This window comes from Lissotriton helveticus, chromosome 2_2 (genome assembly GCF_964261635.1).
Source record: "Lissotriton helveticus chromosome 2_2, aLisHel1.1, whole genome shotgun sequence".
Lineage (NCBI taxonomy): Eukaryota > Metazoa > Chordata > Amphibia > Caudata > Salamandridae > Lissotriton > Lissotriton helveticus.
The window spans coordinates 116,023,588-116,048,308 of record NC_136060.1 but is presented as its reverse complement, the minus strand read 5'-3'; the positions used below and the strand labels follow the sequence as shown (position 1 = coordinate 116,048,308).

The following is a 24,721-nucleotide window of genomic DNA, read 5'->3' as shown; positions in this document are numbered from 1 at the left end:
CCAAGAATATCCCAAGTCTGAAGCTTCTTGATGTTAGTAGTAACCCGAGTAGCACCAAGCAATCTAAAAGCGCCACAAAAAGGGGAGCTGGTTAATTATGTTTTGTAATATCGCAGGTATAAAATCCAAGCTGTCTGACCAAAACTGGTTGAATTTAGTTAATGATTTTGATGTAGTTAGCGTCCAAGAAACTTGGGCTAAAGATGCGCACCATTTGTCTGGTTTTAAAACCTTCTTTTCCCCGGCCATAGGTTCAGCTTCTGGCAGAGCTAAAGGGGGTTTATGCACTTATGTATCGAACCTTTTCAAATATGTTAAAATAGAGTTTGCTATTAACAATGATTATTATCATATGGTCAAGATACATATTAACAAAGTGCAGTATTTGCTTATTGTAAATTTTTATAATAATGTTGCGGTTAAGGTTTTGAATGATGTTTTAAAAGGATTGTTTGTTGATCTTAAACGCATGTTAGAAGGGAAAAGTAAGAAAGTCTTTGCTGTATGGGAAGGCGATTTCAATTGCTCATTGTGCAAAAGAGGGGAACAAGGGGTATGCGGTATTTTGTTGAATAGAGAGGAAAGCTTATCCCATTTTGATCACTCTGTATGCAGGGATCTCTTGAATGAAATTATGTTTTCATGTGACATGGGCTTCGCAAACAAAGCTTGCCAACCTGAGGTCCCCTTTCGTCCTACATTTAATGGAAGAGGTGTAGTTTCAACAATTGATTTTATTTTAACCTCTGTTAGATATAGCAATCAGGTTATGCACTTTAATGTATTAGATTCTGCATTAAGCGACCATTTCCCCCTAAGCATTGAAATCTCAAATTTGGATTTCGAACATGATAAAGACAGCTTAATTAGAGAGGTTGTAGATGATATCGTGCTGAAACGTCAAAATGGATATGCTCTGAAATGGTCTAACGTGGTCCCTGAAGATTTTCTTCTTAATTTAATTAGGAACTGTGGATCCAGTTTTGAAGTATGTCTCGATGATAAGGCCTCTGACTCAGCACTTATTAAACACTTTCTAAATATAACTTCTCACATCAAAACTAAACTATGGGTTGCTAAGAAAAACCCGAAAGTTGATGCAGATAGCTGGTTCGATACAACCTGTACCAAAGCTTACACCAACCTTAAACATGCTTTAAATGACCCAGTACGGGACCGAGATTTAGTTAAAGAATGGCGAAGGGTCTATAAAAATGCGCGGAAACCGAGACAGGATGCTTTGAAACGGGAGGCATGGGAATCCTTGTGCAAGGCGTCCCAGAACAGAGATACTACTGCCTTCTGGAAAGCAGTTAATGCGCCCTTTTTTGACGATAAAGTTAAAGCCAGAATTGAGATAGCCTTTACTGATACTGAATGGCTAGAGCATTATGCAAACTTATACAGCGCTGCGATGCCCCTGGAACAGATTACACCAGTAATTGTGAACGACGGGGCGACTTCAAATAGATTTACGTATCACCTTGAAGGAAGTCGTCTGTGGTATGAAAGCTAGCCTTGGAGGGAAGGCTCCTGGACCTGATGGGGTGCCAGTTGATCTGTATAAGAACAATATGGCCTTATGGGGTCCAATCCTTACGAAACTTTTTAACGCATCTTGTTCAAAAGGATTGTTACCCTCTTGGTTTGAGTCCATTATTATACCGATATTCAAAAAAGGAGATCGAGCTAGCTGTGCTTGCTATCGCCCAATATCACTGTTAGACTCGACCATAAAGATCTTTGGGCGCGTAATTTTAAATAGATTATTACTTTGGGCAGAAGAAAACACTATTATAAGTGATCTTCAATATGGTTTTAGGAAACGTCGTGGCACAATTGAACAAGGTCTTAACCTGCATATTCTTTTAGAAAAATATACAACAGTAAGGAGAAATTGTATTTTCTTAACGTTTGTTGATTTAACGTCTGCTTTTGATTGTGTCACCCACAGCAAGCTAAAGCTTATTCTAGAGAATCTGGGAGTGGAGAAGAATATAATTACCTTTCTTAGAGAACTATATATGGGAGCACGGGCCATAGTCAGATTTGGTAGGAATGGTGGGTGTACTACGGCTATTAACATTGCAAGAGGAGTACGACAAGGGTGCGTACTGGCCCCCTTCCTATTCACAATCTATATTAACGTCTTGGAAAAAACATTACTTCGGGAGGAAGGGCTGCACAAAAATGGAATTCTAAGCTAAACCTATCTGGCAATGAGGTTGTAAAGTCATTCCAGTTGTCAAACTCAGTATTAAGAGTGACTAATCTACAAGGTCCCCGGAAGCTTGTTTCCTTTCCAGTGAAGAATTGGCTTGGTAGTTTGGTCTGCCCTGTTCCCATGATGCACTGGGCCAGGGACAGACTAATTTGCATAGCCGGGTTCTGAACTGGGATGGTGCAATGAGCTAAAAAACGGTGATGGATCAAGCCCTGATCTGTTGACTGGGTAGGAGTGTTCTGATTAACTCAGATACTCTGTCCATCACCACCCCCTTTTTCAAATTAATCTACAAGCTCAGCAATATAAGACTTTATTCAAGCTTTATTACACACCATACAGAATTGCTCAATGGGGCGGAACAACGGGGGTTGTCTGCCCCAGATGCCAAGCAACACAGGCAGACACCATCCACATGTTTGCGGCCTGTCCAGCCCTGGGTCCATTTAAAAGCTCAATAGAGAAATTTCTCGATAGAGAACTAGGGATTAATATCAGTATAACGAATGAAGTAATTGTTCTAGGGGTCACCAGGGACGACGTAGAAATATCTAATTCAGAATTTGTATATCTAGCAATGACCCTAAGCCGGTTATGTATCGCAACAATGTGGAAAGATCCAAACCCGCCAACATTCCAACAATGGCTATCACGGTTGCTAGCTATATATGTATTGGAAAAAGCAATGTATGATAAAAAAGGCCGAACAATAAAACAACTGGGTAAAAGAATATGGGCCCCCATAACCGAATGGAAACAAAGGCTAGAAAATAGCTAGAAATCTATAAATTATCACCAGCTCCTCTCTTCTCTTGTCTCTCTTCTGCTCTTTTTTCTTCCTCAGCTCTTTCTTGTTGTCCAAATGGAATTGGATAATATGATTCGTGTGTTGATTCAATACGAGGAGTTATACTGTATAATTTTTTATATATGCATTCCTTTTCCCATATATATAAGATCGTGATATATGAATTGGAGGTTATAATTGGATAATGATAATGTCCTATGTCTGATGATGATGATTAATAAAAATAAAAATAAAAAAGGGAGTGCAGGGATATGCCCCTGATAGTCAAAAGATCTGTCCCTGCACTATTATACGCGGATGACGCGGTCCTGATGGCCCGGACCCGTTGGCAATGCAAAGGATCCTTTTCAAATTTCATGACCAATCTAGACCTGAAGGTTAATTGCACGAAAATGTTTTGTATGAATTGTGGTCCCGGGGCACAAAATAAGACGAAAACGATGTACATCAACTCTAAACCCCTGGAATTCACTTCAACTTTCCCCTATTTAGGCATACTGTTTGACCAAACTGGCCTATGGAACACAACAATAAAGACACGAAGGTTGTTGTTCTGTAAATCCATAATGGCCCTTACAAATTTTGGCAGAAAAATGGGCAAAAAAACAATTGGGGAGCTTTTAATTGTATATAGAGCAACTTGTGTTGCAATTACAACATATGGTGCAGGAATGTGGGGGTACGCGAATGTGAAATCATTACAGACGGCAGAAAATTGTATTTTGAGATATCTTTTATCAGTCCCAGATAGTGTTTCTACATATATATGCCACTCGGAACTGGGCCAACGTTACATTGAGGTTGTTATCAAAGTCCAACCAGTATTATTGTGGCCCAGGGTTTGGAATACGGAGGAGTGTGCTTTTAACCAACAAATATTGAGAGACGCGATGAATCTAGATAACGCCAGAAAAATAAGGTGGTTGGCGTATGTAACGAAGTTTCTCAATTACATAGGCCGCCTAGATTACTTTGACGATCCACTACTTATGTCTCATGTCTCCAGGAGAGAATTGAAAAAACTCTGTATGGAATACCTGGATAATCAAAGATGTTGTATTGAAATGAGGAAAAGCACTGTGGTCGCGCACCAACTTATAACGATAACAAATGACATCCAGCCCAATGTTAAATTGCACATGAAAGAATTTGATAATTTTTTGCTGATTTGTTTTAGAATAAATATTTTATTTAGATTCCTTAGTTTCCCTAAAATGAATGATTGGGCAAAGGAACTCAGTAAATGTCCCTGCGATGAATTGTCTAATCAATCTGATATGCACATCTTGCTATTTTGTAAGCTCTATGAAATGCAGAGGAAAAGATGGATTGTGCCTCTATTGTAGATAATGGGTTTTAATAAGTGTCGCCCTGCCTTTTTAGCTATTCAGAAATTAGACAATATTTTAACAATTGCTTCTGTTTCTACCTTTTTTTTAAAAAGTTTTTAGATTACGTAAATCAATTGTTGCCCCACCGTAATTATTTAATGTTTTTATTACGTATCATGGTAATGAAGTTTGTGTAAATATATTTGTCTGTAGTTTTAACAAATGTACTTTTATGGCAGTTATTCACATGCAACAACTGAATAAAGATAATTTGATTGATAGTGGCATGGAGAGGAGTCGCACAGAGTGGAGGTTTGTAGAGAAAAGTGGCTCAGAGCGGAGTAGAGTGCAGTGTTGAGAGTAGAGTAGAGTGTCAGAGTGCAGTGGCATATAGTGGCAAAGAGTGCAGTAGACTCGTGGAGTAGTGTACAGTGTTGCAGAGTTGGGAGAAGCAGAGAGGTGTTTCATGGAGTAGAGTGTCAGAGTAGATTGGCATGGAGTGGTATAGAGTAGAATGTCAGAGTGGAGTAGAGTGGCATAAAATGGAGTGGCGTAGAGGGGAGTGGATTAGAGGGAAGTGGCACAGAGGAGAGCAGCTTAGAGGGAAGTAAACTGGCAAGGCATAGAGTGGAGTAGACTGGAGTAGCCAAACAGTGTTGTTTAGTGGAGTGACGTGGAGTAGATTGTCGTAGAGTGGAGTGGCATACAGTGAAGTACAGTGTCGCAGAGTGAAAGAGAGTGGAGTGTCATGGAGTAGAGTGCCAGAGTGGAGTGGTGTATAGTGTCAGAGTGGCATCGAGTGGAGTAGTGGAGCAGAGTGTCAGAGACATGCGACGTACACGTACAGAAGAGTAAAGTGTCAGAAAGTGGAGTGGCACAGAGTGTGCAGAGTGGAGTAAAGTAGCGTACACTAGAGTGGAGTAGCGTCTGAGTGGAGTGGCACAGAATGGAGTAGAGTGTTGTGTCGCAAAGTAGAGCAGCATAGTGTCATACAGTGGTGCGGGTTAGCGTGGAGTTGAGTGCAGTGGTGCAAAGCAGAGTGGTGGATTGTGGAGTAGAGGGTCTACGACATGTAGAGTGGAATGGCATAGAGTGGCGAAGAGTAGAGTGGCAAGGAGAGCCACAGAATGGAGTGGCATGGAGTAGAGTGTCAGAGTAGAGTGGAGTGTCATAAATTGGCATAGAGTGCAGTAGCACAGAGTGGTGGAGTGGCACAATGTGTCAGAATGGAGTGGCATAGCATAGAGAGTCAGGGTAGAGTGTCATGGAATAGAGTGGAGTAGAGTAGAGTTTCATAGAAAGGCAACGTAGAGTGGAGTAGAGTGTTGTAGAGTGGATGGGAGTGTAACTTGGAGGCAATGTGCAAAATATTTATGCAGCACTCAAACAATGATAATGTGAAAACATAACACAAGAGAAATCCCAAACCAATTTGGAAAAACAGAAAAAAATATATAATCCCTTCTTATGTTATATGCTTGCATCTTTTCAGTGGGCAACATTGAAAATCCATAGCACCAAATGATTTATAATGGCCCATGGTTTTTCGTAAGAGGTAGGTGAGGATGAAGAGTAATACCGAATCCCATCTTACTTATTAATTCAGATTTTTTACACATTAACAGTCTAACCACATGCACATTAACTGTACAGGGACACAGACTTGGAACACAATTATAGCTGCTAATTGGATTTTAGAGGTTAGATGTAGCTCCTCTGGAATTACGTATAAATTGTTTGGCATCAAGATCCCTGAGTGTAGTGATTTTAAATAATCAACTAGAGTGGAGCAATGGAAAAAATGTAAAAGAATGACCTCATGTAAATGTATTTTATAAGGGATTGTAGGGGCAATGTGAAACTATTTATAGATTTGCACCAAGGATGAAATAAATTATTGTTTTTTTTACTGAAGAACGTGTATTTTATTAGTTATTAGTTTTACTGCTTATTCTAATTGTATTTATGTAATTGTATGCATTTTAATTAATGCAAAATAAAGTTTGACTTGAGTAAAACTGGATAAATAAAATGACATCAAACAACAAAAATCCAAATCAGTAGAACCAGAGTTATGAGTTTTTAAAGTTTCAGGTCAAAATAGCGTTGAAAAGCACAAAGTGCCACTCGCTGGTACCTGGTTCACGCTGACCGTAATAAAGGGCAGGTTGGATACATGTACAAACTTGATCCCAGTGAAATGTTCTACCTTCTAGGAATCTACATCCATGCGAGGAGCCTCAGCAAGAGCTTCACATTGGCGGATAGCCACAAACAGATCATTGTCAGCGCAAAGTAGTTGTTATTGCTGGAGCTGCACTTTGGTGGGAGACATGCCGACCACTGCTGACACGAGAAACCCACTGTCTGTCGCTTGTGGTTGCAAAGAGCCCCAAACGTCTGGATTTTCACCTGGAGTGCAGAATTTGCTGATCTGAAGCAGGAGGAGTACACTGATTCCATCCAAGGGTCCAGGACCTGGGGGACACCTCTTGGGGATCAGCATTCACTCTGGCAGAGGCCAGCATCAGGGCTCATACATGGCCAGGTGTTGCTAGTCACCTGGGAGGTTGCAGGGAGGCCTCAGGAGGCTTGTTTTGTCCCTGTAGCTCAAACAGGAGGTGAGCCAGCTGATCCTTGGAGTCACTTCTAGAGATTCCGGGTTGAAGAAAAGCATGTCCATTCTTCCTTTTTCAGTTACACATGGAAGTCCTTCTTCTGAATCTTCGACAGGTTCAGGAGTATTCCGGTGAGAGGTTTCGAGGGTGTCACTTTTATCCCCATTGACAGCCTGTTCTGTTGTGGCTCTAATCTGTCTAGGGAAACAAAGGCAATGGCAGGCCTAGGGTCAAGTTGGATGTACTGCAAGTAGGGTCCTTTGAAGTGTAACCAGGGCAGGACATGATTCTTCCCCAGTCATACTGTCAGGAAGACCCACTCCTTCTGCACTCAAGGACTCTCTTGTCCCCATGTCTGGGAAGAATCCCCAACACACCACTGGAGAGCCATTCAGTGATTTGACCCTGGACACTGGCAGAAAAGAACATTTGGTTAAGGAAGAAAAATGTAAACTTTCCTAAAATGGTATTTTCAGAAGAGTAACTTAAAATCTGACTATCATTAAAGCGGATTTTAAATTACAATTCAAATGAGTGGAGGAAGTATTTCTCCGTCTGTTCTCAAACCAATGTTATCACTCATGAAGTGTAATAAGGTAACCCATTGTTAGTCAAGAGAGACAGCCTTGCAACAGTGAAAAATGTCTTAGTAGTTTTTCACTGTCGGTACATGTAAAACTTAAGAAAACAAATACTACTTTTTAAATATCATGGGCCTGCCCTATGTTATGTTATACTGATTTTTATAGCGCACTAATCACCTGAGAGGGTATCCTTGCACTTGGGCAGGTGTGTAGGTATAAGGTCCCAAGGTGCTAATACAAAGAGCCAGGACTTCAGCTTCTCGCGGAACTCAAGAAGTGAGGAGGAGGCTCTGATGGGTTGAGGGAGGTCATTCCATGGGTTGGGTGCAATATAGGAGAATGAGCGACCCCCTGTTTTGATTTTATGAGCTTTTAGGGCCTACCTCAGAAGTGACAAAATTATTAAAAATGAAAGTTTAGGCTAGGTAAAAGGCTTATTTTGCCAAGTCATATTGCAATCAGACATGGTTTACTGTGCTACTTTAGTGAGTCGCACAAGGAGTGCTGCAGTCCACTAGCAGCATTTATAGTACAGGCCTGGGTACAAGCAGTATCATTTACTAGGGACTTTTAAGTACATCAAATGTACCAATCAGGTGTAGGCCAATTTTACCATGCTTGGAAGGGACAGCACACGCACTATACCACTGGTTAGCAGGAGTAAACGTGTGCAGACTCCTAGAGCCAACAAAAACATTCAGCAAAGAAAGGCACAAATCTGGAGTGACCTTGCAGAAAGGGCACAGTCCGACAACAATCTACCCCTAGTCTTTCTACCTCCCCCATGACTTATTATAGCTCTTTTTCTTTCAGCATAGTCCCTTTTTGCGTACTCTTGATTTCTCTGCTCAATGTTACACTTTATCGGAATATAAGGTCTCTGAACTTTTAACACTTGTTCTCATTTGCAGCTTACTTTCTTTTTTGCAGTTTTGGTAACTACGTTTTACTTCTGATCATTTTAGCTCTGTCAATGCAGCTTGTCCCCTTACCAGATGCTGGATGATTTGATTGTTGTATCCTCACTTGCCTATTATTTGAATGCTGAAGCAAGAAGCTGGGCACTTGGTATGCATTACAAATAATTAAAAAAGCTGAAAATGATGGGATCAAATTAGCTCTGCACCACACTAGCTTAACAGCAATAGTGTAGAAGCAAACTATGGAAAAAGTCCACAGTTCCTACAGTTCCAACAAAGTAGTTCCTACAGTTCCAACAAAGCAGGCTGTTTGAGAGGGTCGGTAGACAAAAAATGCAGCTGTCCTATTTGGGGGTGAGGTGAGATTATCATCTGAGGGCAAATAGGCCTTAGCCAACTTCCTTGTATGTTTCTAATTACAATTAAACAAATGCCTTTTGAGTTTGGAGGATGCAGTATACCACAATGCCACTGGTATTCCAAAATGTTATAATGTTCTTTAAATTCAGATAACTCACAAGAGTACCAGGCATTAGAAAGTTTCATGCATTTGGAAGATATTAGCGTCAGGGGCGCAATCTGATCGAACAGGACTGTAAATAGTTGATTATATATGGGATGAAATACCGCCTGCCATACATTATAAGGCTATTGCAAGTCACCAAGGAGCTTCAGGAGGGACACTAGCATCCTTTTCCTGTGCTGTACTACCCTGGTTACATTGTTGCGCCTGTATGCAAATACACTGTAGATTTTCATCACTGCAATCTCTGGAATTTAACACACTTTAACCTTGGTAGACAGAAACTGTTATCAGACACTTTTCTAAGTAACTTTCTGGAAAATCGTATTAAACTCTAAAGAAGGGACATACATCATGAAACACATTTTGGCCATTTCACTAATTAAATAAATTTACTGACTGTTCTAATGGAAAAAAGAAAATTTCCCCTCGCTTTTTTTTGGGGTGGGGGGAATGCAATATCCTTATAATGTACGACAGGGGTTCTTTAATCCTCAATATATATGGTCACATCATCATCCCACAAAGCGCTTAAAACCTTGGTGTGTTGCTATTTCTTGTGAAAGAGACAGAATATTTGTAAACATGAAGAATATAATTATAATCTCTAGTGCATAATAAATACATGAAAAAGCATTTAGATATTTGTTGAAAAAAGATATTCAAATCAGATTAATAGTAGTCACAGTTTAAAAAAAAGCTGTAGCTTAGATAAAAAACATTTCAGCTTATAAATGGTCATTCAGAAAAACTGAGCTGAAGGAAAGACCATCATTCATGTTTTTTAAACAGCACTTTTTATATATGCTCTGTGACTAGGTTTGCCACCTCGACGGTTTTTTACCGGCCTGACCGGTATTTAGTGTTCTTGCTGGTACAAAAATGTACAAATCACCTAAAGTTGGAATATTTTCAGCTCATTACTACATACTTTAAACAGTAAATATTAGAAGAAAACACTTTAAAATGCGTTCTACAGCTGTCCTTTTTTAGGTCTCGCCTGAGCCAGCGCATGCACTGTCTGGGCGAGACATTTAGTGGGGCTCTGAGAAATGCTACTTGCTGGCGATCAGCTTGCTAGAACGCGCACAAGAACGCGCTCGACGTGCACAGCTGTTGCGGCTTCTTTAATTAAGCGCTCGTGAAAGCTTTCCCCTACTCCCAGCTGGCATGCGGCTTCTTTGATCCAGCGTACGTGAATGCGCGCGCACACAACTGCGGTTTGCGCCCTTGCTCGCGATTACTTTGACTTTAGCTGCCACGCGGCCGTGTGCCTTTCACGGCTGCACGGCGAATGCTTTTTTTCCTTCTCACGGCTCTCCTGCTCCGCTTTGTGCTGGCGGCTGTCTCGGCCCACCGCAGAGAGCCTTCCGGAGGCTGGTCCTCCGAGTCCCGCCTCTGACAACGCTGCACCTCCCGACTCCTCACAAGCACGCCGCTAAACGCCGCCGAGTACAGAGCCCACCAGCGTGTATGTTTAATTTTAGTTCAAATCCCCAATGCCTCTTCTCAATGCGCTCTAATCTTTCTTAAAACATCTCTATGAGTTGTCATGCATTCTGACGCTTCACTTTCATGCCGCTCTTCTCTTTGTCGTGCTCATACAGCCTCCACAGCAGAACAATGAGGCAACCACAGGCTGCACAATATCAAACACGAGAATGGTTATGGTCACACAGCCTCCTTGAGCAGAACGATTCTGAACATTAAAAGTAGGCGTAAACTATTCTCTTGCCGATTCAGCAGAGTGGCTTGCACACCCCTGTAACGCGATGGTACCGCCTACTTCCGAGTCTATGGAAAGTTCGTTTTTACAGCACACTGGGAAGCAGTGTCTGCTCGCCTGCCCTTCTCCCACTCTTGGCTGTGTTACTCCTGTTTGGTGCTGTAAAATTGTAATTAATGTTTGCAATATTTCTGCGCTTTGGCACATGTATGCATCAGGTACTGGCGAATGTTTACTTTTTCATGTGGGGATATTATGGTTATATTTTAGCAGCATGTTTATTTATTTATTTATTTATTTGCACACTTGTACCGCGCTGGGAATCGACTCCCTGAGGAGTATCTCCGCGCCATTGGCAACATCTCAGAGCACTATCCTATCATTTATTTATAAAATGTCCAACAGGAACTAATAATTAAACAGAAAAGTTTTTAGTTTTTTCCTAAAGGGAAGAGTTCTTTATATGATCTAAGTTCATAAGGAAGATCATTCCAGAACTTCGGGCCTGCTACTGATAGCGCCCTTCCCCCTTGTCTTGTCTTCCAAAACCTGGGGACAGCCAACAATTCACGATCTCCAGATCTCAAAGATCTTGAGGGAATGTAGGGATGACATTTTTGTGACAGGTAATTGGGACCATTACCCGAGATGCACTTGTGGATGATGCACCCAGTTTTAAACAACACTCTCTGTTTCACTGTAAGCCAGTGGAGTTTATTTAGCAGTGGTTTAGAGGGAGTGCGGGCTGGGGCATTAAGAACAAGGCGAGCAGCCGTGTTCTGCACCACTTGTAGTCTGGCAGTAATCCCCTCATTTGCGGCTAGCAGCAAACCATTACAATAGTCTAGTCTGCTCAAAACGAGCGACTGAACTAGAGTTTTCCTGGTGGTATCTGGAAGCAATGGGAATACCCGTCGGAGAAGCCCAATTACATGGAAACAGGAACTCACCACTTGATTGGCATGATGTTTAAGATTGAGTTCCTGGTCCAGTTTAACTCCCAGATCTTTCACAACCATCTTGGGTTCGGGGACTGGGCCTAGGTCTTGAGGCCACCAGTCAGGGGTCCACAGACGTTTGGCTTCCCCAAAGAGCATCACCTCTGTCTTGGAGACGTTGCACTGGAGGAAGTTTGCTGCCATCCAGTGTGCCACCTCTTTCATCCCTTGGGAGAAGGAGCTACGTACTTGCGGAGTCATAGCTTTAAACGGGAAGAGGAGTTGGGTATCGTCTGCATACGATACAGGGATGAACCCATGGGATCTCATGATGTTAGCTAGGGGTGGCACGTAGATGTTAAATAACGTTGGGCTCAGGCAGGAGCCCTGTGGCACCCCCTTAGAGATCTCCACCTCCTCAGTCTGGTAAGGACCCAGTATGACTCTTTGGGTACGTTTTATGAAAAAACTCCTTAACCAGGCCAGCGCCTTGCCTCCCAGACCGATGTCAACTAGTCTGGAGGTCATGATCTCGTGTGACACAGTGTCAAACGCTGCTGACAGATCTAAAAGCACCAGGATAACGGAGTAACCCTTATCCTGTAGCATGTGAAGATCGTCAGCGACGGACAGCAAGGCAGTCTCAGTGCTGTGCCTTGGCCTAAAGCCTGATTGAGAAGGATCTAGTCCCCCCGTACTTTCAATATATTTAGATAGATGTTGATTTACAAACTTCTCAGTGAGCTTCCCCAAGAAAGGGAGGAGAGAGATGGGTCTTAGGTTAGTCAAGTCGGTCCACGGAATAGAGTTGTTTTTCCGTAAAGGCCGCACCAGGGCATGCTTCCAGTCAGGGGGGACTTCCCCTGTACTCAAGGATAAGTTAACGACCTGCTGAATTCCCACACCCAGATCGTCGCTTAAGAGCGATATGACCCGTGCTGGAATAACATCTGAAGGGCACCCACTTTTTATTTGAGTGGTTAGGGTGGTTATCTCCTTCAAAGATATTGGTGGGAATTCTATAAGACTGTTATCCTTGTTTCCTGCTACACTAAGGTGTGGCAGACTATCACCAGTTTCAGTGTTATGAGGCTCATTCATCTAAGAATCTCTGAGGGGTTGAGCAGAAGCTTCTGGTTAAGATGCAGGTTTCCCAAACCACAAAAACACACCTAGTACAATAGCTGCACAATTTTATTACAACTGTGGTGAACTATTTGCAGGGCTGTTTTTTGGGACCGGCAGGAATCCGTTAGACAGCTCGAATTCCTGCATCATAGACACATCTGCCTGGTGTTCACACCGGCACAAAGCATGTGTATGGCATCTCATGTGTGATGCAACAAAATTGCCCAATAGAACACCTCAAGTCTGGTACACCTTACGCCTGCCTGTTGTCCACATATAAAGCCTCATTCATGACTCAATGTGTGCTAGAGCACCTCACATCGTCCTGTGTTGCACGCTAAAACAGTTCAGGTCCGTCAGTGCACTATGAAGCATCTTCCATCTATAAGTGGTGCACACTAGAAGTGGTACATGCTACAACAGCTTAAATCTGCCTTTAGCGCAAACTAGAACACCCCACATCTGGCAGTGTGCACACTAATACACCACGTCTTACATGGCGCACACTTGGATAACTCAAATCTGACACTGGTGCACAGCGGGACATCTCCCACATGAACATGGTGCATGATAAATCACCTTTTAATTTGCTCGGGGGCACACTGCTACAGATCTCCTCTACCTTTGGTGCATATGGTAACAGTTAGACTCCGTCTGTGGTTAAACCGGGCCGTGACATAAGACTGGTCTTGTTATTTTTTGGTAGCTAACTACCTGTATAGCATGTTGGCTGAGCCTTAGGGTGGCGCTTGGGATATTTACTTTTGCATTAACAGCCAGCTCTCCGAGGTCAGAGCACTACAAACTGAGCTATCTTACTCAGTGGTGGTGCTGCTTATATGAATGTGCGCTTCTTTTGTAAGCAGACCATGGCTTCAAAAACGTGGCAGTTCAAAAATGCCCTTATTTTATTAAAGAGTACTGGGCCTCTTAACAGTTGGCTAATCAGTATTAAAAATGTATAGAAATGCTGCATACTTTTTACTTTTTACCAGCAAACAAGCATTGGCATAGCCAATAGGTCTCGCTTTTTGGAACGTATAAGTATTTAGTTATGCAGGAGAATATCCTTGGTGCAACAACACCAACTGTTGCATGGCTAAACACTTATAAGGTCCCAAATGCGAGACCTATTGGCTAAGCCAATGCTTATCTCTGGGAAAGATAGCAACCTTATCAGTGACCCACAATTGTAGAGTGGAGTGCACTCCTTTTTTTTATCCATGTATTCAATTTCATCAATGTTAACAATAGAATGCGTGCATTCCGGGAACACCGACCGCCCTCTAACCACGAAGGAAAATATAGGACAATGGGTTAGGGAACGTAATATCGTTCCCATGCCGGAAGCACTGCTGAAAGGCTTTGTTGCACAAATATTCCAAAAATTCATCCAGTTTTGTCATTTTAATCCATTTATTCTGATTCTCAATTTTTTGTCCCTTTTCGTCCGTCACATGAAAAACCATTATGTATTCATTTCTGATGCGTTAAATATACCCATCTGAGCCTTATTTTTACGGCAGGAAACATACATATTTCATCCTCAGTAGTATCAGATTCCCAATGCATTTCGGTTGCTTTCATTAACCTTCGTCAGGGGTTCACTACAAAGTCAGACAACAACATTTTAGACTTTATATTTTAAAATGCATGTCCCCCCTGAGAGCGAAAGAGAATGTTGCAACGTCATGTCCCCTCTGAGAGGGTACTGCGCTCTTCCCCGCAGACCGCCCAGTGCTCAGGTGAGGCTGGGCTAATGAGATGAACCTTCTTGCGGTATCAGAACTGCATGCGTGATAGTCTGGCTCCTCGTCACCAAGAATATTCCCAGTGCCCCGTGTACAGAAGTGGCCATCTTAATGCATGCTGCCAGCAGGTGATGACAAAGGTGGGTCACTGATAAGTTTGCCATCTTTCCCAGAGAAAAAGGCCAGCTGTAGAACACATTTTAAAGTGTTTTCTTCTAATATTTACTGTTTAATGTATGTAGTAATGAGCTGAAAATATTCCAGCTTTAGGTGATTTGTAAATTTTTGTACAGCAATAATATTAAATAACGGTCAGGCTGGTAAAAAAACGTCCAGGTGGCAAACCTAGTCACAGAGCATAAATAACATTTTGTAATCTAAGATAGTGGGGAGACATTCGCGTAGATGTTCTTTAACGTGGGACTGTATTGTAAATACAGATGAAGAAGAGTTGATCTGGAGCAGTTTAGCGTTGGGAGGTACTAGAGAGAAAGCTCTGGTTAAGCTTTTTTTTAAAAAAAGAACACAATGCATAATGTTAGTGTATATTGAGGCCTTGCCCCGCATCTTGATAATTGAATTTGGACCCCCTTTCTGGCATGCTTATTGATGTTTGATCATCTGTTAAAAATTATTATATACTGGCGCCATGCTGAAGTGGTGGTTTTTCAGAAGCCGGGTAGGCCCCCGGACCGCCATGACTCGTATCGCCCTATATCGTTGCTTAATATTGAAGCTAAACTGCTGGCTGAAGCGTTGGCGAACCGCCTTCTCCCCTACGTGGCTGACCTAGTCCACCCGGATCAGGCTGGTTTTATGCCGCGCAGGGCAACCCGACACAATATTAGACGGGCGCAGACAGCTGTGGACGCAATGGGAGCCACCGGGGAGCGGGTGGCCCTACTGCTGGCTGATATCGATAGGGCCTTTGATTCTGTGAGTTGGACCTACTTATTTGCGCTCCTGCCCCATCTTAATCTGGGCCCGGTGTTTATCTCATACATCAAACTGCTATATACTGATATTACGGCGTCCGTGCGCGTCTCCGAAGCGGTGTCGGAGAGGTTTCCGATCGGTCGGGGGACCCGTCAGGGGTGCCCGCTGTCCCCGTATCTATTTGCACTAGCCATGGAGCCACTTGCCTCTTGGGTACGCATTGACGCGCAGCTACGGGGCTTCGTGTGGAATGGGGGACTCACAGACAGAATCGCACTATATGCGGACGACGTCCTCTTCTTCCTCACGGACTTAAATAGATCAGGGCCCCGAGTATTGGAGATCATGCGCATCTTTGGCGAGGTGTCGGGCCTCTGTCTTAACCCACGCAAGTCCACCCTATGGGTGCTGGGTGGCGGGCTCGTGGGCGTCGGCCCTACAGGTGGCGGCCGGAGGCATGAAGTATCTTGGAGTGTTCCTGTCCGAGTCCGCGGCGATCTCATGGGAGCGCAACGTGATACCGGTGTGGGAGAAGGTCCAGACGGATATTAAAACGTGGTCCCGGATGCCTCCTACCATATATGGTAGGTCTGCGATCTTTAAAATGGTAGCACTTCCACGCCTTTTATATCAGCTTCAGAACCATCCGCACCAGATCGCGTCTCGGTGGTTCCGGCAGGTGAATTCGGTCCTTGGCCGCTTCTTGTGGGCTGGGGGTGCAGCTAGGGTGGCGCTGCGTACCTGCTTCCTGTCTACGTATTGTGGTGGTCTTGCTACGTCGGACCTACTGTCATATTACCAGGCCTCCCACTTGTTGGTGCTAAATGAGTGGTGGTACGGGGACGGAGGGGACCCGGCATACGCCCTGGAGCGCTCGCTAATGGGGAACAACACTCTGCACACAATCCTATACTCGGCCAGGCTGCGGAGGCAGCTGCCATGTGCCACGCAAGTGGTTTTTGCGATTTGGAGGCAGGCTCTGCGTCGCATGGGCTGGTGGGGTAGATTGACAGCGGAGACCCCGTTGTGGAATAACGGGCGGCTCCCCGCACTGGCCTCCCTAGCGGGATTTGGCGGATGGGATTCTATCGGGATCTCTGCACTTGGAAATGTTGTGACCGGAGTGACTCTCAAGTCATTCCAGGAGCTTAGGAATGATTCCATATGCCCAAAACCCAATTTTTCAGGTATCTGCAGTTTCGTCACGTGCTTGCGCCTAGTCTGATTGGTTTGGAGTCGCTGCCGGAATTCAGCCCAGTGGAAGCGAAAGTTTTCATGGGGGACCTCGGGGATAAGAAAGTATCCCGTATTTACCAAACACTGATTACTCACTGTTCCTCTTCCCTACTTCCATTGAAAGCAGCCTGGGAGAAGGATGTCGGACCCCTAGATGACGATGATTGGAGGGAGGCCTTGGAGTCCCCGCGGGGGACCGCTATCGCCGTACGACTCCGACTGATCCAATTTAAATATCTCCATAGGGCTTACTATACACGGGAGCGGCTGTGGAGGGCGGGCCTGATTGCGTCCCCGGAGTACCTGAGATGTGGAGCTGAAAGGGGTACCCTGTTGCATACTGTATGGTCTTGTGCTGGCCTGACTAGGTTCTGGACGGGTGTATGGAGCTGTCTGTCGGAGGTATTGGGCTGGGATCTCCCACGCACCCATCGCTTGGGCCTTCTCCATGTCCTGGAGGGTGTGGGAGGGAATATTTATAAACGTCACCTTTTGTTGCTGGGTCTGGTTGTGGCCAAGCGGGACCTGGCGCGAGCATGGAAGAATGAGCGAGCTCCCCCCCTGTGCGCATGGAAGGCAGGTCTAGACTATTTTATGGGGTTGGAGCGCCCAGTATTTGAAGCCAGAGGATGCCCCCGCAAACACTACAAAATTTGGAAACGATGGGCCGACTATAGGGATTTGACCCTGGAGCCCCCTACAGACCCTGACGAAAGTCCAGCTTTAGACATTGGACCTCAGGCCTAGGGAGGCGCATGGTGCCTGGCATGATGCAAACTGTTACTAGAGGCTTACTGTGATCACGTACACTGGGTTAGGGAGGGATAAGGGGTGGGTAGAGGGGTTGTTGGGTGGTTGTGGGAGGTGGGGGGAGTTTGGGGAGGGTCGTTCCTTTTCCTTTTATTGATTGGGTTTGCAAGATGCTGTGTCATGTGTTGATATTTGGCAGTGATCTCCTGACTGTGGAGAGCTGTGTATATGCGTTGACCTGATCAATCAATAAAAATCTGTTGTGAAAAAAAAAATTTATTATATAAAGAAAGATCTAATACTTGACCACAATTTAGATTTGATCTGTCCTACTGAGACCTGACTTAAGGACTACTGTGCATCTGTCGTAAGGGACTTAGGACCTAGGTTAGAGTTTGGCGGATGGACATCCCATCACAAGCGTAACAGATATCTAATCCTCATTATCACAAGTGCCATAGAATATAATGCCCTTGTAATAAGGTGGGTGGGGGATTGGATACTGGCCCAAATTTCCTTTCCTCCAGGGGGGTTGGTTTGCCAATCCGGCTTATAAAAACATCTGAGTGCTTGAAGGCTTGTCAGTACCAAGGCTTGATTAAGCAAAGCGCATACCTGCAAACTCACACAGTGCCACTGTGTGAGACACAATATCGGCTCCCATCACACGGTCAGGAGCCAATATCACACAGTGGCAGGGAAAACGAGCTGAAATCACTATAAATAGTGGTTTTCCAGCTCGTTTTCTGAGGCTTTGAACTGCTGACAAAAGAGGGCAGGTAAAAGGAGATTCTCAGATTAATATTAGTCTGTTGTAAGGCTTTAAAAGTTTAAAGTAGACTTTAGAAGTTTAAAGGCTCCAAGGTCGGCAGATATCACAGTACCAAGAATGCTATCATTTTGGCAGTCATATTAGGGTCAGGCAGAGTGGCATCAGTAAAGTAAAACACTAATATCAGCGGAGCGCTGCTATGGGGAAAATGACAGCTGCTAGGCTTATAGACGGCAGGCACTTGCGTGGATATTTAGAGTAGTATGCCGAGCTTCATTTCATGTACAGGTCCGAACTGCGGGTTGCCAGCTGCCATTTTGAAGGTTTGTGCTCGTCGGCGGTGAGGAAAGTTTGTAGAAGAAAAAGACCTCTAGATGACAAAGTCTGTCAGGCCACAAACCTCAGAGGCTTAATGTGCACGTGTTCTAACAACGGAATAAGGTCTTTATTCTGGTGCAGCGGGTCTTGGAACGTCTGTTCGTCTTCAAAGCGTTAACCACCGTGCCAAGCGGAGAGACGGAGCTTGGCAGCACTGGGCTCCTCCTTTCAAGCCACGTCCCCATAATAAAATGATGCGTCTCACAGCAGGTAGCACTGTGGTGTTCTCCAAATTGTAAGATCAACAAGATTTGAACAATGATGTGTGAGGTTTCTGTAGCTGGTTGCTATCAGCCTCTCTAATTACACAAGACAGTGGTCCCTATTAATGGACACAATAATATGAAAAAAACATTAATCATACACTTAATAAGTGAAATGTCTTTTGTCCAGCCGGACAAGAAATTTATTTTTTGTTGATCAGAAGAATTTTTCAAGAAATGGGAGAACCATTCAATGTCGAGCGGGCACAGCCGTGACCCTTAACATACAAGAAAAGACAACAAAACTAGTGGCCAAAAGGGCAAAGCAAAATTACGTCTGTGTACTTTTAGTCAGTGTTACAGACTTGAATTATTTACAACACACCACTGCAATTATCAATATTTCAATCATATATTGCATTTGGGGTTTTATGGTCGACGACGTTTCGATGCCGTATTATATATAGGGCATCATCATCAGAACAGAGAATAACAAGTGTTGTCTTGAGCATTAATTACACTATGCCTTTAGTCACATTACTTTACATAAAACAATTATATAGGAATAAAATGGGAGAAAAAGCAAAAAGATATACATCAATGTAAGGCATGTTACAGAGAAATTTCAAGGACATTGCGAAATGGTGAAAGGGTGAAAAACGGCGAGTGGAAAAGGTGAGCATTAAAAACGAAATAATCGAGCCGCACGGGGTCGAGAGGTCCGTGTAGAGTGATTGTGGAAGTGAGATTTCCATACAAAGTGCCAAGTTCTAAACAGTCGAGATATAAGAGCATGTGCCAGTCTTTACGTGATGAGATACAACATTCAGAGTGTTGCCGGCATTGTGCAAAGTGATTTCTGGAGACTAAATAGTGAAGGTTCAGATTTCACGATAGTTGCTACATTATGGCACGCAGACTAAGTTTGCAGGGTCTCAATCGACGGCGGCTTGCATGGCATGCACCGGGTAGTGGAAGAACCTACGTGCGTGGTTTCGTCGTGGGCAAATTTCTACGTGAGGCATATCAAGGATTCAGTGGTGTTCCTGAACAAAACGGGGACAGTGAGACACAGCGTACGTGTCAATTGATGGGCCTGAGTGAAGAATTAATCAGTGTAGTTACCATAGTGAAGTCTATCTGGCAGAGGGGACATCTGTCCATACATACTGGGAAGGAGCGTGATCGCTCAAATCGATGGCAGCCCAATGGCTGGATCTGAGGGGGGAGAGGCAAGGCTGAGTTAGTCGGACTGGCTTAGTGAGATAAAAAACAATCGGTGCCCTAGTTCGGCGAAGGATTAACTTACTTGTGCACCACAGGAATCGAACCCCTTGTGGAGCATTTTACAATAATGGGCCACAACGAAAAGGACCTCATTTGGACTGTGGTTACCATCATTAAGCCACCCCCAAGAGGGGCAGATATGTCACATTTGCTCAACAAGGAGGAACTTCATTGGATTTTGAAATGCGACAGCATTCGGAATGGCCTAAACCGCCAAGAAGACTGGACCTCCCTACTGTAACGTCCACTAATTACGCCATAATCTGTGATCTGTACAATGTATTCTGTTTTAATCACTTGCACCGTCCTGTGCACCACTACTCACGGGTACCCTCACCACCATCTACAACTACACCACTGTAAAATGGCCGCCACGTTCACCGGCTCTCTGCAACAGACTTCCATCTGTGCAGTCCCTTCACCATTTCTACGACCCACGAGACTGGTTAGCCTTCACGGCCGACCGGTCTCTCAGTCATCCGCTGCCACTGCTGCTGCGATTCCCGTGGTGCAAAAGTAAGTTAATCCTTCGCCGAACTAGGGCACCGATTGTTTTTTATCTCACTAAGCCAGTCCGACTAATTCAGCCTCGCCTCTCCCCCCTCAGATCCAGCCATTGGGCTGCCATCGATTTGAGCGATCGCGCTCCTTCCCAGTATGTATGGACAGATGTCCCCTCTGCCAGATAGACTTCACTATGGTAACTACACTGATTAATTCTTCACTCGGCCCCATCAATTGACACGTACGCTGTGTCTCACTGTCCCCGTTTTTTTTCAGGAACAACACTGAATCCTTGATACGCCTCACGTAGAAATTTGCCCACGACAAAACCACGCACGTAGGTTCTTCCACTACCCGGTGCATGCCATGCAAGCCGCCGTCGATTGAGACCCTGCAAACTTAGTCTGCATGCCATAATGTAGCAACTATCGTGAAATCTGAACCTTCACTATTTAGTCTCAAGAATTCACTTTGCACAATGCCGGCAACACTCTGAATGTTGTATCTCATCACGTAAAGACTGGCACATGCTCTTATTTCTCGACTGTTTAGAACTTGGCCCTTTGTATAGAAATCTCACTTCCACAATCACTCTACACGGACCTCTCGACCCCGTGCGGCTGAGATTATTTCGTTTTTAATGCTCACCTTTTCCACTCGCCGTTTTTCACCCTTTCACCATTTCGCCATGTCCTTGAAATTGCTCAGTAACATGCCTTAAATTGATGTATATCTTTTTGCTTTTTCTCTCATTTTATTCCTATGTAATTGTTTTCTGTAAAGTAATGTGTCTAAAGGAATAGTGTAATTAATGCTCAAGACAACACTTGTTATTCTCTGTCCTGATAATGATGCCCTATATGTAATACAGCATCGAAACGTCATCGACCATAAAACCCCAAATGCAATATATGATTGAAATATTGATAATTGCAGTGGTGTGTTGTAAATAATTCAAGTCTGTAACACTGACTAAAAGTACACAGACGTAATTTTGCTTTGCCCTTTTGGCCACTAGTTTTGTTGTCTTGTCTTGTATGTTAAGGGTCACGGCTGTGCCCGCTTGACATTGAATGGCTCTCCCATTTCTTATAAAATTCTTCTGATCAACAAAAAATAAATTTATTGTCCGGCTGGACAAAAGACATTTCACTTATTAAGTGTATGATTAATGTTTTTTTCATATTATTGTGTCCATTAATAGGGACCACTGTTTTGTGTAATATGATACTGCCCAAGGTCCCTATGGCATACCTTTTGGGTTCCCTTGTGTTTTTGTAAAAATCAGCCTCTCTGAAGCAGTAATCAGGAACAGACAAAGAGACATGCCGACTTTGAAGCGATCTAATCCATGAACAACAGAAACTACAGTCCCATCTCTCAATCCTACCATCAATCAGTTAGCAGTGCTCAGGAAAAAGTAATTGGCAGCCAATTGATAACAAAAGTCATCATCTAACTTCTAAATTTGGCCCTGTGTCTATCCTCCCAACTTTAGTGCCTGGATATTCACACTTGAGTGACAGAGGTGAAGGCAAAACACTTTCATTGTTTGGGGAAGCTGTCTTCATTCTCCATCTTGTGCTGTGCCAAATTAAGGGCATTCAAATGTAATGCCACTGGATTCATTACTCAGTCTCATTCAGACACAATCATAATGTGACAAAAAGTAAACCTACACAGGCAGAGTCGGTGTTATTCATTTGAAAAATGTGCCCTCTTGTTACTGTTTGAAGAAATTCATGAACAGCCTTGAAAGTTTGTTTATATCGGGATAATGTTATTTGATATTAACGACGTCCAACATACCTCTGTGCTTTCGTAGGAAATCAATACTCTTCTGCAACACAGTAGATTTGTCCATTTTTCGAGCATTTCCTGGAAGCATGGATCCCAGCTCTTTGATGAGAATATTAAACTGGTCTCTTCGTTTTTTCTCAGATTTATTTCTAGAGACTCTGAAGAGGACGTATGATACAGAGAAATAGTATTCATGATTTTTTTCTATAATATTGTACAGGCCTGTTGTAAAATAATTGGAAATAAACCATTCACATAATTCACAATTTCAAAAATACAGTGATGTGCTTGTGATTATATGGTGGGCAATTCTTTAAAACAATACATAGAATGAGCCTTCTCTCTCACCTCATGTTATTGTTAGAAACAGGATTTTTGGTAGGCTATGGCAGGTGCCATAGCCAGGCAGAAACCACCACTCTAGTCAGGATAAGGGAGTTACACTCCTAAAATAACCCCTGCTCACCCCCTTGGTCGCTTGGCATGAGCAGTCAGGTTTATCTTAGAGGCAGTGTGTAAAGCATTAGCACAGTAATACAGTGTAAGCACTACAAAAGGACATCAAACCAGTTTAGAAAAATATCCAATATTTTTATATACTTAAGAAAAGATCAAAAACGAGAAAAATCCACAATACAGTACTTCAAACTCTTCTTTTATCAAAATATGCTTTAAAAATAGTTCCTTGATGTCGATTGCTCCGTCTGGGGATATCATGACGTCGTGATCAAACAAATCCAAACAATTCTGGCTGACCACGGCGTCGCAGGCCATCTACCGCGTCAGGGCGACCTGCAAACAGTGCCTTTTAGAAATGCAGGGCGTTGATGACCTATCGTTGAGCTTCCGAATACATGGCGTCCGCAGGCGTCAGTTCCGCAGGTCGGTGCCCTCCAAGTCACACGCGTTCCAGGTCGATCTCCTCGCTGTTGGAGTCAGGAGCACTGACGTCGGCAGGCGTCGTGTGCTGCGGTGTGGCTTGTGGTGCCCTCAGTTCGTGGAGCGAGCAGCGGCTCGGTGGCGGCATCGGATGGAGTCATTGGTGAGACCAGGGTTGCGGTGCGAGATGAAGGTGGTGCTTGTCACGGTGCAAGCAGCGTCGTTGCTGAAGAGCTGTCGTTGGCTGACGAACTGGAATCAATGGCACCGGAGTCGGCAGGCCAAGGCTGAGATGTGGGATGAGGGTGGTGCATCGTGTAACTTTACGAGAGGTGCCCTCGAACCACGGTGCAAGCAGCGGCATCGTTTTCGGCATGGAGCGTCGTCGTCGGGGAGGCCAAGGCATCGTATTGAAGTGAGGCGGTGCGGAGTGCGGTGCCCACAGGTCGCGGTGCGAGCAGTGGTTCAGTGGAGGCGTCAGCAGGCGTCGTCGGTGAGACCAGGGTCGTGTTGCGGCGGTGCCCTCTGCGGTGCCTTCAGGACATGAAGTCAGCAGCGGCGTCGTAGATGGCGTTGGGTTGCTTTTTACTCTGTTGCAGCACAAAACACACCGTCCCCAGTGCTGAGGGCAGAAGAGCTTGAAGTATTTGCTGTTCCTGAGACCTCTTGAACAGGGGGCAAGCTCCACCTCAAGCCCTTGGAGAAACTCACAAAAGTAGATTGTAGAAAGTTCTGTCCAGTCCTTCCACTGCCCAAGACAGAAGCAGACACTGCAGGCCAACACAGCAGAGCACACAGCAATGTGGTAGTCCCTCCTCCCAGCTTCTCCAGCTCTTCTTCTTCTTGGCAATCTTCTTGATCCAAAAGAGTTCTAAAGGTCAGGGGTCTAGGCCACAATTTTATATTCCAAAACCCTTTGATCTCTTAGGCAGAGAATGTCTGACCCGGCCAGAACCAGTGCTGCCTTCTCTAGTGTGATTTCCTGGCGGGAAGTGGAGAAGGCATTGCCAGAGGCAGACCAGGCCCTTTGAGGTGCAAGGAAATCTCCTCCCCCTTCCCAGCCCAGGTTTATTCAACCTTTCCTGACCCACCTAGACTATCTGGACCTACTCCTGCTCCCCAGGCTTCTGTCATGCAAAACCCAGACAGGCAATCCACATTCCAGCAGAGGCACACGGGATGATTGAGCAAGAAAATACCTACTTTCTAAAAGTTGTATTTTCAAACACAGAATGTAAAAATCACCTTTACTAAAAGATGCATCTTTAGATTCTGAGTTCAGGCATACTAAATTTTATTTTCCTACCTACTTCCTAGGGCCAGTTATGTTTATGAGATGTTATAAACAAACTTCCCATTCTGTCCTATGGAGAACAGGTAGCCTTGCAATAGTGAAAAACGAAATAGGCTGTAATTCACTATCAG

At 44.1% G+C, this 24,721-nt stretch overlaps 1 protein-coding gene across 4 annotated transcripts in view; it reads right to left on the bottom strand.

The window, feature by feature from the left end:
- The window catches only part of CLOCK (clock circadian regulator), a 1,757,788-nt gene that overhangs the window by 1,150,191 nt on the left and 582,876 nt on the right, over positions 1–24,721 (bottom strand). For 3 of the 4 annotated variants that reach the window (XM_078678181.1, XM_078678183.1, XM_078678182.1), the window contains exon 5: positions 22,427–22,575. The exons of the other annotated variant lie outside the window; for it this stretch is intronic. In XM_078678181.1, coding sequence (XP_078534307.1) covers positions 22,427–22,575 — 149 coding nt within the window. The remainder of the gene's footprint in view (positions 1–22,426; positions 22,576–24,721) is intronic. 4 annotated transcript variants of the gene reach the window in all.